General features: G+C 50.0%; 1 protein-coding gene across 3 annotated transcripts in view; it reads left to right on the top strand.

Moving 5' to 3' along the window:
• The window catches only part of Dpp6 (dipeptidyl peptidase like 6), an 802,942-nt gene that overhangs the window by 658,470 nt on the left and 129,149 nt on the right, over window positions 1-15,323 (top strand). For all 3 annotated transcript variants that reach the window (XM_045160238.1, XM_045160236.1, XM_045160237.1), the window contains exon 8: window positions 12,488-12,608. In XM_045160238.1, coding sequence (XP_045016173.1) covers window positions 12,488-12,608 — 121 coding nt within the window. The remainder of the gene's footprint in view (window positions 1-12,487; window positions 12,609-15,323) is intronic.

Raw genomic sequence — 15,323 nt, 5'->3', positions numbered from 1 at the left:
TCTGGAATTCGTTTGTAGCGCCTAGAGGCCCTGGTGTGCCCATTCTCTCTCTCTCTCTCCAATAAAAAAAAGTTAAGTGTTTAGAACAAGAAATACTAAGGGCAGAGCTGGTTCAGTGGGTAAAGCACTTGCTGAGCATGACTGATGACCAATGCTGGGATCCCCAGAACCTATAGAAAGTCAGACATGTGGTGCAAGCATTTGTGACCCCAGTGCACCCACAGAGAGGAGAGAGGCATAAACAGGTGACTCTCAAAGCTTTCAGGCCAGCTACAACCACAGATCCTGCCCCAGAACAAGGAGGAAGGCAAGGACCAACACTGAAGTTGTCCTGTGTCCTCCCCAGTGCAACATTTGTGCGCACACACACACACACACACACACACATTGATTTTTACTCACGGAATTACCGGAAAGTTGTATTAGCTCTCAGATTCCCAGGAAAAAAAAAATATCAGAGCTTCCATTAGTTAAAACCCAGCTAACTCACATGCTAGCTTTTCAGTACATAAATGGACACATATTTAACCAAACCCTTTTCCCCAAACTACACCACTATTGATGAACAGTAAAAAGATATTTTTACATTGATAACTTTAATAAGAAATTCAATACCATGTACCCCATCCAATTCAATGAATCAAAGAGAATAAAAATATGGAAATGTGTCCCTAACAGAGACTGAAATTGAAGAGATTTCCTTCTTCATCTGAAAATTCACCAAGAAAATTCAATGAAAGCTCCCATTCCTTTGGAGAATTCCAGGTAATTGAACTGTCTCAGAGCCCAGTCCCACACTGAGTGTGTGAACCACATTCACCCTGAAGTGTTTACTTTAAAACAGACTAATGGAAAGGACACGTGTTTACTGACGGGTGTTAGAGAGACAGAGCAATGTGGTCCGAGAAGAGGCACTGCGGCGACATGCCCTTTGAGAAGCAAAGCTTTACTAGGAGAGTCGTTATACAGAGAGCATGATGAGAGTCGTTACTGCAGAGGGGCTCCGGGGTCCCAGGAGCAGGTTGGTGTGCCATAGAAGATTATGTTGAGGTCAGCAAAGCCAGAGAAAAGGGAACTTGGGGTTTGATGGAGCGCTAGGGGAGTTTCATTACTTTTCTAGTTTTTACAGGAGGGAAATGTTCCAAGCCACGTAACCCAGCCTGCGTGCCAGGAGCCTCAGAGGCACCCGGAGTCAGGAGGGTACTAGGAGGGTGTCCCTGGCAGTCAAGGGGCTGGTCTCAATTTGCTGCTCAGCCTTGAGCCCCTGGCAGCTGGGGTGTGAACCTGGTTTTAGTCATTCTCACTAAGCAGCATGGGAGAGGACATTGAGAAGGAGACTCACTGCGGTGGGTGTTACGACTTTCTGAGCGGCTCTCCACCTGTCTTTCCTTTGTGGAGGCAGAATTTCATTCTGGTGCAGGCTGACCTGCAAGTCGCTCTGTAGCTCAGGCTGGCCTCGAACTCATGGTGATCCTTCTATCTCAGCCTCCTGAGAACTGGGATTAAAGGCCTGCGCCACCACGCCCAGCTATATCTTGTCTTTTAGAGTGACATCATCTATGTTCTGAGCCTTACAGAATCAGCAAATGTACTCTGTTCCTGATTTCTTATCCATTTGTTTGGTGAATTGTAACTTCTCTGCTCAACATCAATGTTTATTTTGGAGAGAGGGATGTGCTCAAACTTCTGAAATCCGGCATGTTCCCCACCATCTGCTGTGAGGATAATGGAAAGTCTTAAGACACCTGATAGTGAGGGGAGGGAGTAAAACTCAGAATCAATGCCAAGGAGATGTGCAGGAGAGAGATTTCTGTAAGTTAACTGTGCTGAAGATGGTGCCTCGCCCTGTCCATGGCACACGGCCACTGCGCACTCCCACCCAGGTGGCAGAGGGAGGCACCCCACACAGGTGTGCAAGGGGAGGACCCTCATAGATGCAGCAACTGCTAGGTGTGTAGAAAGCGCCAGAAAAGAGCACAGAGCCTCAGCCAAAGCTAACTCGGTTTAGAGAGGAGAAGAGATGCCTGCCCTCCTTGTGCAGGGCAGAGAGGAGGGTGAACATTTGCCCACGGGGAGATGTGCAGACTTACTCAGGAAACAGCAAGAGATGAGCCTGGCCAGGAGAAATTTGAGGTGGGATAACTGGGGGACAAGTGATGGCTTTGAATCCTTCGCACAGCTCTGTGGGGATGTTTACTGGGGTTACAGAATGAGGACTTGCACAATACCGTTTCCTAACGGGACTGCTGCTCTGCCTTGAAGCCTGTAGAACCAGAGCAGAACAGCGCCCTCACCCAGCTTCCCACCCCGTCACCGGAACGTTTGCTGAGGTGAGGGAGCTGAAGAGGGATCGTGACGGGCTATTTTAAGTACTTGAATTAGGAGACAATTTTGAACTTCAATATTCCTCCAAGCAGCCGCCGATCAGCTATGAGGAATGCCAGTTTGGGCACCATATCAACTGAAGCCTCAAAGCCATCCATGTTTCCCCTGCCAGACAAACATTGGCACTCAGCTGGGTTTTGCCCTCAGCCTTGCTCTGTTCAAGAAGTCCGCTGTTCCTCAGGAACCTTTTGCTTTGCAACACAGCTCTTCAGGTGTGTGGGTGTGTGTGTGAGTGTGTGTGGGGGGGGTGTAATCATTTGTGTTCGCCCCTGTCTGTGAGTGCATGCACAGTAGTCCACGTGCAGAGGCCGGAAGACAATGTCCAGTGTCCTCCTCTGCTGCTCTTCTGCCTTATTTCATTGAGACAAGTTCCCTCTTCTGTTTATTTCAGTTAGAGTGGCTGGCCCATGAACCCTCGTGATCCTCCTGCCTCTGTCCTCCCAAGCACCGGGGTTACAGGCATAAATTTCTGTGGCAGGGTTTTTTGCATTGGTGCCGGGAATTGAACTCAGGTCCTCATGCTTGCACAGCAAGCACTCTTACCCGCTGGGCCATCTCCTCAGCCCCTCGCTGCGGCTTTCTTCTAGGGAGGGTGACTGTATCGCTAGGTGTCTCGCCTGCCTGTGGAGCGTCTCAGAGGCAGCTCACCTTCAGCCAAGCAGAGTTCAAGTCTGACCCCTCCAGGCCTTCTCATCCTGCTCCTCCTTCCTAGTGACACCCGCTGTGCCGTGACTCCAGCGGGCACCTAAGATACTGTGTTCACGGCCTCCTCCTTCCCTGCCACACTACCCTCAATGTGTTGTTTCAAGTCCATCTTGTGGGAAAGACCCTGCCTCGTGAAATAAAGAGGAAATAAAGAGGAAATGGAGGATGACACCAGATGTCAGCATCTGGTCTACACACATACAGAGAGAGAGAGAGCCACATGCATACACACTACACACATGTGCAAAATACACAGAGCTACTCAATGACAAAAGTGGATTACTTTTCCCCAGTGGCCAAAGCTAGCTTTCAAGGTCATCCAGTTGTATTATGCTATGGTTGAGCTCATATCAAGAGTATTTTGGCTTAGTGGTTAAGGCATTTGTCTGCAAAGCTTAAGGACCCAGGCTTGGCTCTTCAGGTCCCACATAAGCCAAATGCGCATTAGTACAGGTGTCTGGAGATCCTTTGCAGTGGCTAGAGGCCCTGGTGCGCCCATTCACACTCTCTCTCACTGTCTCTAATAATAAATAAATAAATATAAATTAGAAAAAAATTGAAAAAGAGTACTTTGGGGATGGAGAGATAGCTTAGCAGATAAGGCATTTGCCTGCAAAGCCAAAGGACCCACGTTCAATTCCCATGTAAGCCAGATTCACAAGAGGGTGCATGTGTCTGGAGTTCTATTGCAGTGGCTGGAGGTTGTGGCACACCCATATTCTTTCTCTTTCTCTCCCTTTCTCTCTCTCAAATAAATAAATAAAAATTATATATGTACATATATAATATATAAATATGTATAAATTATATATGTATATATAACTATATATACATATATACACACATATATAATTTTTATTTATATATACATATATACACACACGCATATATAATTTTTAAAGTACTTTGAATACAATCCCTAAATTAAGACTAAGTAGAAAATTTCAACACTTGGGATTGGGCGCCCCCTTGTCTCTCGCACCCTTGGGCCATCATCCTCACTGTCTATTTCAGTGCCGTGCGGAAGGTCCCCCGGCCTTTCAGACTTCCTCTCCTCGAAGACTTCCTCTTTCTTCTCTGATGCCCACTCTTCTGAAGTCGCTTCCTATATTCTAACATTGATGGCATTATTAGGTGATTTTTTCAGTGGAACAAACCTAATGCCAGATAATTTTACTCTCCAACACTTTTCTGGTTTTGGTGTGCAGGAGGCAGTAATGGCCGTGACTTCTCCGGCTGCTCAGGTCTCCCTCCCGTTTTTTGTCAATCAATGTCTTCTACAGGGACAGTAAATGGGGGTTAGCTTGTGGGTTGACTGTCCAGGACATCATTTTTTAGGACCATCTGCATTACATCCATCTGTAAAGTCATGATTTTCTGTGGGGTGAGGGGCGTCAGGATGCATTGTATGGGACAGGACCCCAGGAAGCTTCCCATCCCTCACACATGCGCCAACAACCTGTGCACACAAACCCGCCGCGTGCCAACAACATGTACACATAAACCCACATGTGTGTGCCAACAACCTGTGCACATAAACCCACACGTGTGTGCCAACACACCTGTGCACACAAACCCGCCGTGTGCCAACAACATGTGCACATAAACCCACACGTGTGTGCCAACAACCTGTGCACATAAACCCACGTGTGTGTGCCAACAACCTGTGCACATAAACCCACACGTGTGTGCCAACAACCTGTGCACATAAACCCACACATGTGTGCCAACAACCTGTGCACATAAACCCACACGTGTGTGCCAACACACATGTGCACACAAACCCGCCGTGTGCCAACAACATGTGCACAAAAACCCACACGTGTGTGCCAACAACCTGTGCACACAAACCCACATGTGTGTGCCAACAACCTGTGCACATAAACCCACACGTGTGTGCCAACAACCTGTGCACATAAACCCACATGTGTGTGCCAACAACCTGTGCACGTAAACCCACGTGTGTGTGCCAACAACCTGTGCACATAAACCCACACGTGTGTGCCAACAACATGTGCACAAAAACCCACACGTGTGTGCCAACAACCTGTGCACACAAACCCACATGTGTGTGCCAACAACCTGTGCACATAAACCCACACGTGTGTGCCAACAACCTGTGCACATAAACCCACACGTGTGCCAACAACCTGTGCACATAAACCCACACGTGTGTGCCAACAACCTGTGCACATAAACCCACACCTGTGCCAACACACCTGTGCACATAAACCCGCACATGTGCCAACACACACATGCCCACTAAGAGAATGTCAACTGTATGCCTTATTCTACACAAAGCTCATGGGGTCAGGGTTAGAGGAAAAGGACTGAGACACTGAAGGAACATAACAGGTGGCCCCTGAGCGCATAAAAGCTGAAAGCTTGCTGAGAAACCATCACGGACCACAGGAACAATTTGTGTGCGCCCCAAGCATCCCAGTGTCTGTAGGCGGATGTGGCTGCAGTGTCCTCTGTCTCCCTGAGAAAGCCCGTGTCCCCTCCCACACTCACTCAAAGGTTCTGGGACACGAGGACACAGTGCAAACTCTCCTATTACATCTGGACCTTGGGGCACCTGGGCGTATGCCTTGGAAACCCGACCACAGACTTCCAGGAGCTTTCTGGGAGGCCAAAGGAAGGTCAGGTTCTGAAGCAGGACGCGCTGGTCTCTGGGGATTGCAGGTGGTCACCTGGGCTGAGAATGACAGATGGCTCCAGCGGTGACAGCTCATTCTAGCAAGACTTCTGCTTTGGCACTGGTGTGGCAGCCAGGAGAAGCTTCAGCCCATCAGCAGATGCCCGCCCAGGCCAACCTGACAGCAGGCAGGCAGCCCCTGAGCCGGAACAGACACCAGGCGTCTGCGAGGAGGAGTCTGGACTGACGGGATCTGGCAGGTGGGAGGTTCTCGAGGGCAGTGTGAGTGAGAATGTCATGGCGCCCCAGGGCCGGGGCATGACAAGGGATCATACTCAAAGAAACCAAGACACGAGGACAAGGAAGAGCTCAGCTGCATCCATATCCTCCACACTCTGGCACAGGTTCGAATCCCCAATAGCCACATGAAGCCAAAAGTGACATACACGTCTGGAGCTCACCTGCGGTGACAGGAGGCCCTGGCACACCCACAGTGTCTCTCTCACCCCACCTCTCTGTCTTTCTCTCTTAAATCAACAAATAAAAATATATTAAAGCAAATACAGTTGTACCCATTCCTAGAGTTATCTTAAAAAGTGAGAGTGAATGCTTATAGAATATTTTAAAGTGCTCAGACAGCACAAATAAAATTAGAATGGATTATGTCTATAAAAATAAAGGAGAGCTCAGGGCGGCTGTTTGTGACTCTGGTCTTGGCAGTAGGTTCTTATCTGTGACGCTGAAGGCACAGGGCATTGTGCTGGTCACTGTGACCAAATGTCAACTTAGAGGAGGAAAGATTCACTCTGTTCCTTTGCCTCGGGGGTTTCGGTCCCCAGTCACTGGGCCCTGTGCAAGTGAGCAGAGCATCGTAGGGTGCCAGCATGTGGGTGTGTGAGCCTACAAGTGTGTAAGTGCGTGGTGACACTTCTTCACCTCATTCAGACGGGAGCAGAGAGGAGGGGTACAGGATGAGACACCCCAGGGACCTGCCCCCGGGGACCTGTTTCTTTAGCCAAGTCCCAACTCCTAATTTTCCAGAACCTCCCAATAGCATCACCAGCTGGGGACAGTTCATAGTAGAGCCGTAACTGTCAGAAAATGAGGAGAAGAGGAAGAGGGGGAGGAGGAGGAGGAGGAGGGACAAGGGAGCAAAGCGAAAGGAAGGAAGAGAGCGGAGGAGAGGAGCCAGATGCTGAAGAGGAGGAGGCAGTAAGTTAGCCTGACGGGGATTAAAGCATCAGTCTCCTTGGTCCCACCGGAGGGCTGTGCTCACCACCGCAGGCACAGGGGCTCTCTGGCAAAGCCGTAGCTGCCGCCGCAGAAAACAAGTGACGGAGCTCCCTCCGTGACAAGGCCAGAGCTGTGCAGCTTTTATTTTGTCAGCTCTCTCTTCACACCTGCTTTGAGATCGCCTCCAGGGACCCACCTATTTCCTCCAGCCAAATCCCACCTCCTTAAGTTTCCAAAACCTTTCAAAATAGCACCACCAGTGAAAGTCATATGGAGATACTGGCGACCACTGTGGGGTCATGAGCCCATGAACATTTTGATATGGAGGAGAGAGAAAGCCAAAAAGAATGAGACATCAAAATGAGAAAGGAGCCAGGAGTGGTGGCACACGCCTTTAATCTCAGCACTTGGGAGACAGAGGTAGGAGGCTCGCCATGAGTTCAAAGCCACTCTGAGACTACATAGTCAATTCCAGGTCAGCCTGAGCTAGAGTGAGACCCTGCCTTGAAAAACAAAACAAAAAAATAAATAAATAAATAAATAAACTGAGAAAGGACTACTTGGAAAGAGTGGGGACCTTAATGGAATAAGGGTGAGGGTACAAAAGAGGATAATGAGACAGGAAAACAATCAAATTACAGTATATTCATGTATTAAAGTCCTCAACTGAAAAGAATGTACAAAGAAAATAGTACCACCAGCAATGGGCCATCTACTGAGAGATCAAGAACCCAACGAGGGGCACAAAAGCCAGTCACGCGTCCAGAGGGCACAGCACACCCCCGTGCTTACCATGTGGCATCCAGTGCTGTGCTCTGAGCCAGGAGACACTGGACAGTCATTGTGAATGGGGGCTGCTGCAGGCCAGTGACAGACCTGGCTCAGCTGTCACCTTGTCAGGTCTGCGGGAAGGAGGGAGCCAGCACTGCAGACAGACCCTGGTGACAAAGGGCCTTGGGTTCCAGATGAGGATGTTAAACTGGATTCAGTGGTGGCAAAAGTGAGCAAGATTTACCAGCACATGACAGAGCTTTGGCCCAGACAAGAACGACCAGGGTGTGTCAGGCGGCCTGGGTCCTTGAAGGCCTGGTGCTCCAGGAGAAGGCAGGCAGCATGAAGAGCAGAGCAGGCCAAGGCTGAGAAGCCGAGGTGGACAGAGAGACAGAGACGTGTGTGCCTACATCCAGGCGTTGGAGACCCCTTTCTGGGATGGTGTCAGACTCTCAGAACCCAGGGGCCAGAGCCCTCTGCCAGCTGAGGAAGGCAAAGCCAGCCCCAGGCCCTGAAGGTGCTGCCCCAGGTGAGGCGCTACAGCATTCCCTTCTCCAGTGCCCAGTACCACCGGCCCGCAGGCAACACTGGACAAGCTACCTGACACGTCACCCCAGTGCTGAGTGGGCCATGTGAGGCATCCTCCAGGCCACACACTCCTCTCCCCAGTGTGTTCTTTCATTCTATCGAAAAGAAATCCCAGCTGGAAAAGGACTTACATCTCTCATTGCACTTATGCAAAATATTAATTGGTTACAGCCTCATTTGGTTTAAAAAGGCAGTGAAGGCTTAGGATGCATAAAAAGGAGCTCCAATTTAGGAGTTCATCATACCCTTCAGCAAACCCATAAGAACAGCTGCTGGAATTAAATTAGGGTGTATGCTTGCTTCTGGAATGTTTCCAGCTCATTTCTGGTTGAAACGAGTACTTTCAGAGGCAGGAAGCCTGAGCAGCAAGCTAATAGTTGAGGCTTTCAGAGCCATAGTTCTGGGACAATGATCAGGGGAAACAGCCCTTTTTTCCTATTTTTATTATAAAACATTCACTGGGCCTGGTGGTACAGGCCTGTAAGACCAGCCTGTGCCACAGAGTGAGTTCAAGGTCAGCCTCATGGGCCAGAGAGATGCTCAGTGTTTAAAGGCACTTGCTTGCAAAGCCTGACGGACTATGTTTGATTCTCCAGTACCCATGTAAAGCCAGATGCACAAAGTGGCGCATGCATCTGGACTTTGTGGCAGCTGGAGGCCCTGGTGATATTCACTCTCTCTCTCATAAATAAATAAATATTTTAAAAAGGTCAGCCTGGGCTAGAAAGATTGCTTAGTAGTTAAATAGCTTGCCTGCAAAGCCTAATGACCTGGGTTCAATTCCCCAGTACCCACGTAAAACCAGATGCACAAAGTGGCGCATGCATCTGGACTTTGTGGCAGCTGGAGGCCCTGGTGATATTCTCTCTCTCTCTCTCCCCCCTTGCAAATAAATAAATAAAAATATTTTTTAAAAAAAGGTCAGCTTGAGTAACTTAGTAAGATCTTGTCTCAAAATAAGAAGCAGTAAAGTGCCTAGCATGTGCAAGGCTCTAGGCTAACTCCATCCCCAGAACCACAAAAAACATGTAAAATCTTCAATATCTATGTCATTTCTGCATTGTGCAAAAAAAAAAAAAATAGACTCAATGTTTGTAGTACTTTGGATTAGGTATCCCCATAAACTCATGTGCTCAGAATGCTTGCCCCCAGCTAGTGGCAATAGGGAAGGTGGAGCCTTGATGGAGGAGATGTGTTGCCAGGAATGGACCTTGAGCTCTGTTTGCCCCTAGCCTACAAGTGTTAGTTCAGCTCACTCTCTTGCTGCTGTTCTCCACATGCTGTGACAGAGATCATGCCATGCTTTCCCCCACCATCATGGAACACCCCTCAAGATTGTAAGCCAAAACAAACCCTGTCCTCCCATCGGCTGCTTCTGGTCAGATGTCTTGCCCCCAGCAGCACAAAGGTACTACAACGATGATACTGGGAGTAATTTTTCTTAAAAACAAATTTTTAAAGAAATGGGTTCTATTCCTGATTTGGCCTGAATAACTTAGTTTCTCTGAACAGTGTGTTATTGTAGACTACTGGAAGAAGGTAAGTAGACATTTCAGATGTCACAAGCTTGGGGGCAGAACTCAGTGGCTCCGTGTATAAGCTAACTCATGCTGTGAGAGGCTCCACAAATACAGCTAGTCCCTGACCACAAGCCCATTGCAGTCACACACCAGGGGTGACTGAAATAGCAGAGCCTGGGTCCCACAGATACAGCCAGTCCCTGACCGCAGGTCCATTGCAGTCACACACCAGGGGTGACTGAAATAGCAGAGCCTGGGTGCCACAGATACAGGTAGTCCCTGACCACAAGCCCATTGCAGTCACCCATCAGGTATTCTGCACTTGTGCTGGGTGACTATCAACTTGACAGGATCGAGAACTACCTAGGAGACAAATCCCTGGGCTTGTCTGTGAGGGGGTTTCAAAATCTCATTAACTGAGGTGGGAAGATCCACACCAAGTGTGGGTGGGACCATCCGTGGGCTGGAGTCTTGAGAGGACGAAAAGGAGAGAACTGAATGAGCAGCAGCGCCCGCCCCTGCCTCCTGACTGGGCGGCATTGCCCATTGCCCTGCTGCCAGGCCTCCCCTGCTACAATGGACTGAAACCTTGAACCAAAAGCCAAAATAAACCCTTCCTCCCTAAGTTGCCCTTTGCTCAGGCGTTTGTCATAGCAATGGTAACAAACACAGCACTGCACCTCTGCCAGTTTTGACTATCACCAGGGGCTCCAGAGAATACCCAGAAGATGACCTTGCCCCATCCACGTATCAACCTCATGGCCAAGGGCACCACCTGCCCTCCGGCAGGTCTCCCTACCGCTGAGTGGTCAAGATTCTCACTGATTGTAGGGACCCCACCCCCACACAACCCACTATCACTCCCTTCCCTGGCCACATAGCTGCGTGTTGCAGACAGCTTCAGGTTCTCTGAGATGAACTTCCAGACCAGGCACAGTTATGGAGGAAGGGATTTATTGAAGCTTACAGATCCAAGGGAAGTTCCATAAATGGCAGAAGAAGCGGGCCTGCCTTCATAGCACTGAGCAGAAAGAGAGAGGCACAAGCCAAAAGCCAAAAGCCACACAGCACACTTCAAGAGCTCTGGCTAGGCACACTGTGCAGATCTTTACCCTGAAATCTCAAACCCACCGCCACACCTTAAGATCCACCCAGTGACACCACCCCCGGCCAGGTGGCTGCAGATGAAAACTACAAACTAATAGAACACTGAATATATTGAGGGCCATCTATTCAAACTATCACACTGCTAGACATATCATCAGGAGGACCCCTCTGATCTTATTGTCCCCTACTCAACCCTCTGTCAGATGCTTCCTGTGGCCACTGGCACTCCTCACCCACAGACCCGCAGAAAACAGCTCCTCAACTGACCTTCATGCTGCTAATCATAGGCGACCTTGACCTTGTTTTCTCTACTTTCCCCTGGTTCTCTGGGTTCTCATCCCACATTCCAGCTTCCAGTCCCTTCTTGACCCAGCTTGTTGAGGTCTCAGCTAGAAACCACCTTCTGGAAATTTCTGACGTGCGCTGCAATGTTAGTGTTCAGGACATTGTGCTGCGTGAAGTAAGTCGGGCACAGGACAGATGACGCCTGGCTCGGTCTGTGCGAGGGCCCCTGAGCGAACGGTGCAGAGACAGAAGGTGCAGTGCCAGGCGCCAGGGCTTGGGAGGGTGCCAGCCGTCCTGTTGCACAGGAACAGACTCTCAGCCGGGCACCACTCTGTGGATGATGGTGTGATGATGAAAACGTGCGTAGTGACAGCAAGCTGCACATTTAAAAGTTCTTAAGATGGTTAAGGATCTGTTTTTCATTCCTCTGTGAGGAATCCTGACTTTCCCAAGGCCCGAGTCACCACCCTTGGCTTCTCAGACCCGCACACACCTCCACTCCAGGAGTAATCTGACCTCCTCACCAGATGGAGGGTAGCATTTGTTCATGATGCCCATCAGTTGTCAACCCAGACCTGTGACTGGCATAGACAGTCACTCTTCCCTCCACGCCCTGTAAATGCTAAAGAAATAAACCCAGATCTCCATCTTCCCAGCTCACAGTTTTATCACCGGGAGGAAATATCCACCCAACTCAATGTTCAAGCACCCAGAAGTGTCAGACCACAAATTGTCCCCATCATGTTTTGGATGTTGCTTTAGTGACTACTTGTTGCTGTGACCAAGGACCTGACAAGAAGCAGAAGTCTAAGGAAGGAAGAGTTGGTTTTGGCCTCCAGTTACAGGGGTCACGGCTTGTCATGTTGGAAAAGGCGCAGTTTCAGGACTGGGAAGCGGGCTGGTCGCATCACATCCAGAGTCAGGAAGGGCCACCTCCTAAAGGTCCCGTCCTTCCCAAACTGCTCTGGGAGCAAGTGTCCAAACACCCAAGCCGGTGGAGGACCTTTCATGTTCAAACCACAACAGATGTTAAAGGGATAAACAATGATAACATGGGGAGATGTTTGCAGAGTTGGGGTCTCTATCGGTCCATAAACACAGGTGGTGCTGTAGTGAGGCAGCCTCACAGGGTTCTGTTCCCACCTTCAGTCAATCAAAGAAGCACAGCAGGGGGGGAAACCCTCCAGTGATTTAAGAACGCCCTATTTAAACCCACTTCCTTGCTTAAAACTGTTACTTCCTCTTTCCAAATTAGATATTTATCTTCGAGAACAACATCTACTACTGTGCACATGTCGGGAAGCAGGCGATCCGCGTGGTGTCTACTGGGAAGGAGGGTGTGATTTACAACGGCCTCAGCGACTGGCTGTACGAAGGTGAGACCGGCCAGGGAGGGGCCCAGTGAGGTGTGGGCATGTGTCGCTGCTGGTGCTGGTGGTCTTCTCTGGCGTTTCCAGGGTCTTGGCATCTTTTTCAAACGATCCAGAAAGTGCCAATGAATAGCAAAGTAGCACAACCTCGTGTTTAAAGAGATAGTACAAGGGCTGGAGGGATGGCTTAGTGGTTACGGCGTTTGCCTGCAAAACCAAAGGACCCAGGTTCAATTCCCCAGGACCCACGTTAGCCAGATGCACAAGGGGGCGCATGCGTCTGGAGTTCATTTGCAGTGGCTGGAGGCCCTGGTGCACCCATTCTCTCCCCCCCCCCTTTCTCTCTGTCAAATAAATAAAAATAAAATACAGAAAAAGAGATAGTACAAGAGACAGTGCCAAAGAGCAGTGGGCACTCGAGCTACAGCGCCCTGAGCAGCACTGGTGCTCAGCAGCCTCTCCTGACCGCCAGGAGGAAGACCCGGCTGCTACAGGCAAGGCGTGAGCGGTTCTGCTTGGATTGACAGGCCTGGCCTATGTGGGACCTGTTCACTGAGCATGTCGCCTCCCATGATGCGTCTAATTTTAATCATCTGTGCACCCAGTCATGCATAGGCATAAGGGGGTAAGCAGAGGGTTTCTCCCTAAAAGCTCACTCAGAAGATACAGTGTGTATTAGTGCACATGCATAAACCAGCTAAGGCCTCCAGTTGCTGGATATGTTCAGGGACGTGAGCAGAAACTAACCACGAAAGGGGAATTACCAAGGGGTTGCCAGCAGGTGGTTTGGGGTGGGGTGTGCATGCAGCTCCATGCAGGCGGAGGTGCCAAGTTTCTAAGGGCTTTGTTAGGAAAGGGGTGTGGGGTGAGTGTGCGTGCATATGCGTGTGTGTGTGTGTGTGTGTGTGCGTGTGTGCATGTGCATGCGCGTGTGTGTGTATAGCCAGGCAGAGCCTGGATTGCTGAGTTCTGCTGCTCACTGCTGTGCAGCTAGGTTGGGTTTCTGCTTCTTCCTGGCTTCGTTTTGGCTCTGACTATACGTTAAACTGAACTGCAGTTTCTTGAGGGTCTGAGAAGGTGGTCTGGGGACTCTGTTCAGGAACGGGGTTCTACACTTCCCACAGGGGCAGAAGGGGCTTGAGTAGGAAGTAGGCCCGGTGCCACACATGGGGCCCTCCACCCCCCACCAAGAGTCCCGGGGCCTGGCTTCACCTGGAGGAGCAGTTGGGAAAGTGAACTAAGCCTTTCCCAAGAAGCCAGCGAGATGGGTATTTGGAACTCATCTGCTGTGCTGGACGTGCCCCACCGCTGGTTTCCTCCTCACCTGGAAGACGCTCCTGTCTCCATCAGCAAGCTACTGAAGTCTGAGTGATAAAGCCCATGGCTGGCCGGTGTGCTCACTGGACTTCCGTCCCAGCTCCAGGAAACTGAGCATGAAGGTCTCATGAAGTGCTCGTGATCCACTGAACGCTCATTCGACCTTCATCCCAGCACTGGAGAAGTGCCAGGATCCAGGCAGGGCTCAGTACACTATCTGCCATGTCAACCCTGCCACCTGCCTGGGCCCACCATAGCCAAGTACCACAGCTAGGGAGGCTCCAACACTGCCACCCGCATCTATAGCTGTGAAGCATGGGAGGCCAAGGCACACGCCAGAGGGCAGACCCATGCCTGGTGAGGAATTCCTGCCCCACCTGTACACTGACCCTTTCTGGTTCCTCACGGGGCAGGATCAGAAATGCATCTCCTTCAGAGGTAATAATCACACTGGAGATGGCTTCACCTCCATGATTCAGTACCTCTTCCCAAGTCCCCTCTCCTAACACTGTCACCTGGAAGATTCAGACTTCCACATTTGAATCTGAGAACACGAACACTAACCTGGCCCCTGGCACCTCTCCTAATTGAGTACGATTACACAGTCCCCGTATGTGGTAGCTCTCTGAGTAGAGTACTATTACACAGTACTGACGCCTGTCAGCTCTCTGCGTAGAGTACTGTTGCACAGTACTGACGCCTGTCAGCTCTCTGAGTAGAGTACTATTATACAGTACTGACGCCTGTCAGCTTTCTGCGTAGAGTACTGTTGCACAGTACTGACGCCTGTCAGCTCTCTGAGTAGAGTACTATTATACAGTACTGACGCCTGTCAGCTCTCTGAGTAGAGTACTGTTACACAGTACTGACGCCTGTCAGCTCTCTGAGTAGAGTACTGTTACACAGTACTGACGCCTGTCAGCTCTCTGAGTAGAGTACTATTACACAGTACTGACGCCTGTCAGCTCTCTGAGTAGAGTACTATTACACAGTACTGACGCCTGTCAGCTCTCTGCGTAGAGTACTGTTACACAGTACTGACGCCTGTCAGCTCTCTGCGTAGAGTACTGTTACACAGTACTGACGCCTGTCAGCTCTCTGCGTAGAGTACTGTTACACAGTACTGACGCCTGTCAGCTCTCTGCGTAGAGTACTGTTACACAGTACTGACGCCTGTCAGCTCTCTGCGTAGAGTACTGTTACACAGTACTGACGCCTGTCAGCTCTCTGCGTAGAGTACTGTTACACAGTACTGACGCCTGTCAGCTCTCTGCGTAGAGTACTATTACACAGTACTGACGCCTGTCAGCTCTCTGAGTAGAGTACTATTACACAGTACTGACGCCTGTCAGCTCTCTGAGTAGAGTACTGTTACACAGTACTGACGCCTGTCAGCTCTCTGCG

This window comes from Jaculus jaculus, chromosome 10 (genome assembly GCF_020740685.1).
Source record: "Jaculus jaculus isolate mJacJac1 chromosome 10, mJacJac1.mat.Y.cur, whole genome shotgun sequence".
NCBI lineage: Eukaryota > Metazoa > Chordata > Mammalia > Rodentia > Dipodidae > Jaculus > Jaculus jaculus.
The sequence above is the reverse complement of the archived record's forward strand: the minus strand, read 5'-3'. Positions and strand labels throughout refer to the sequence as shown.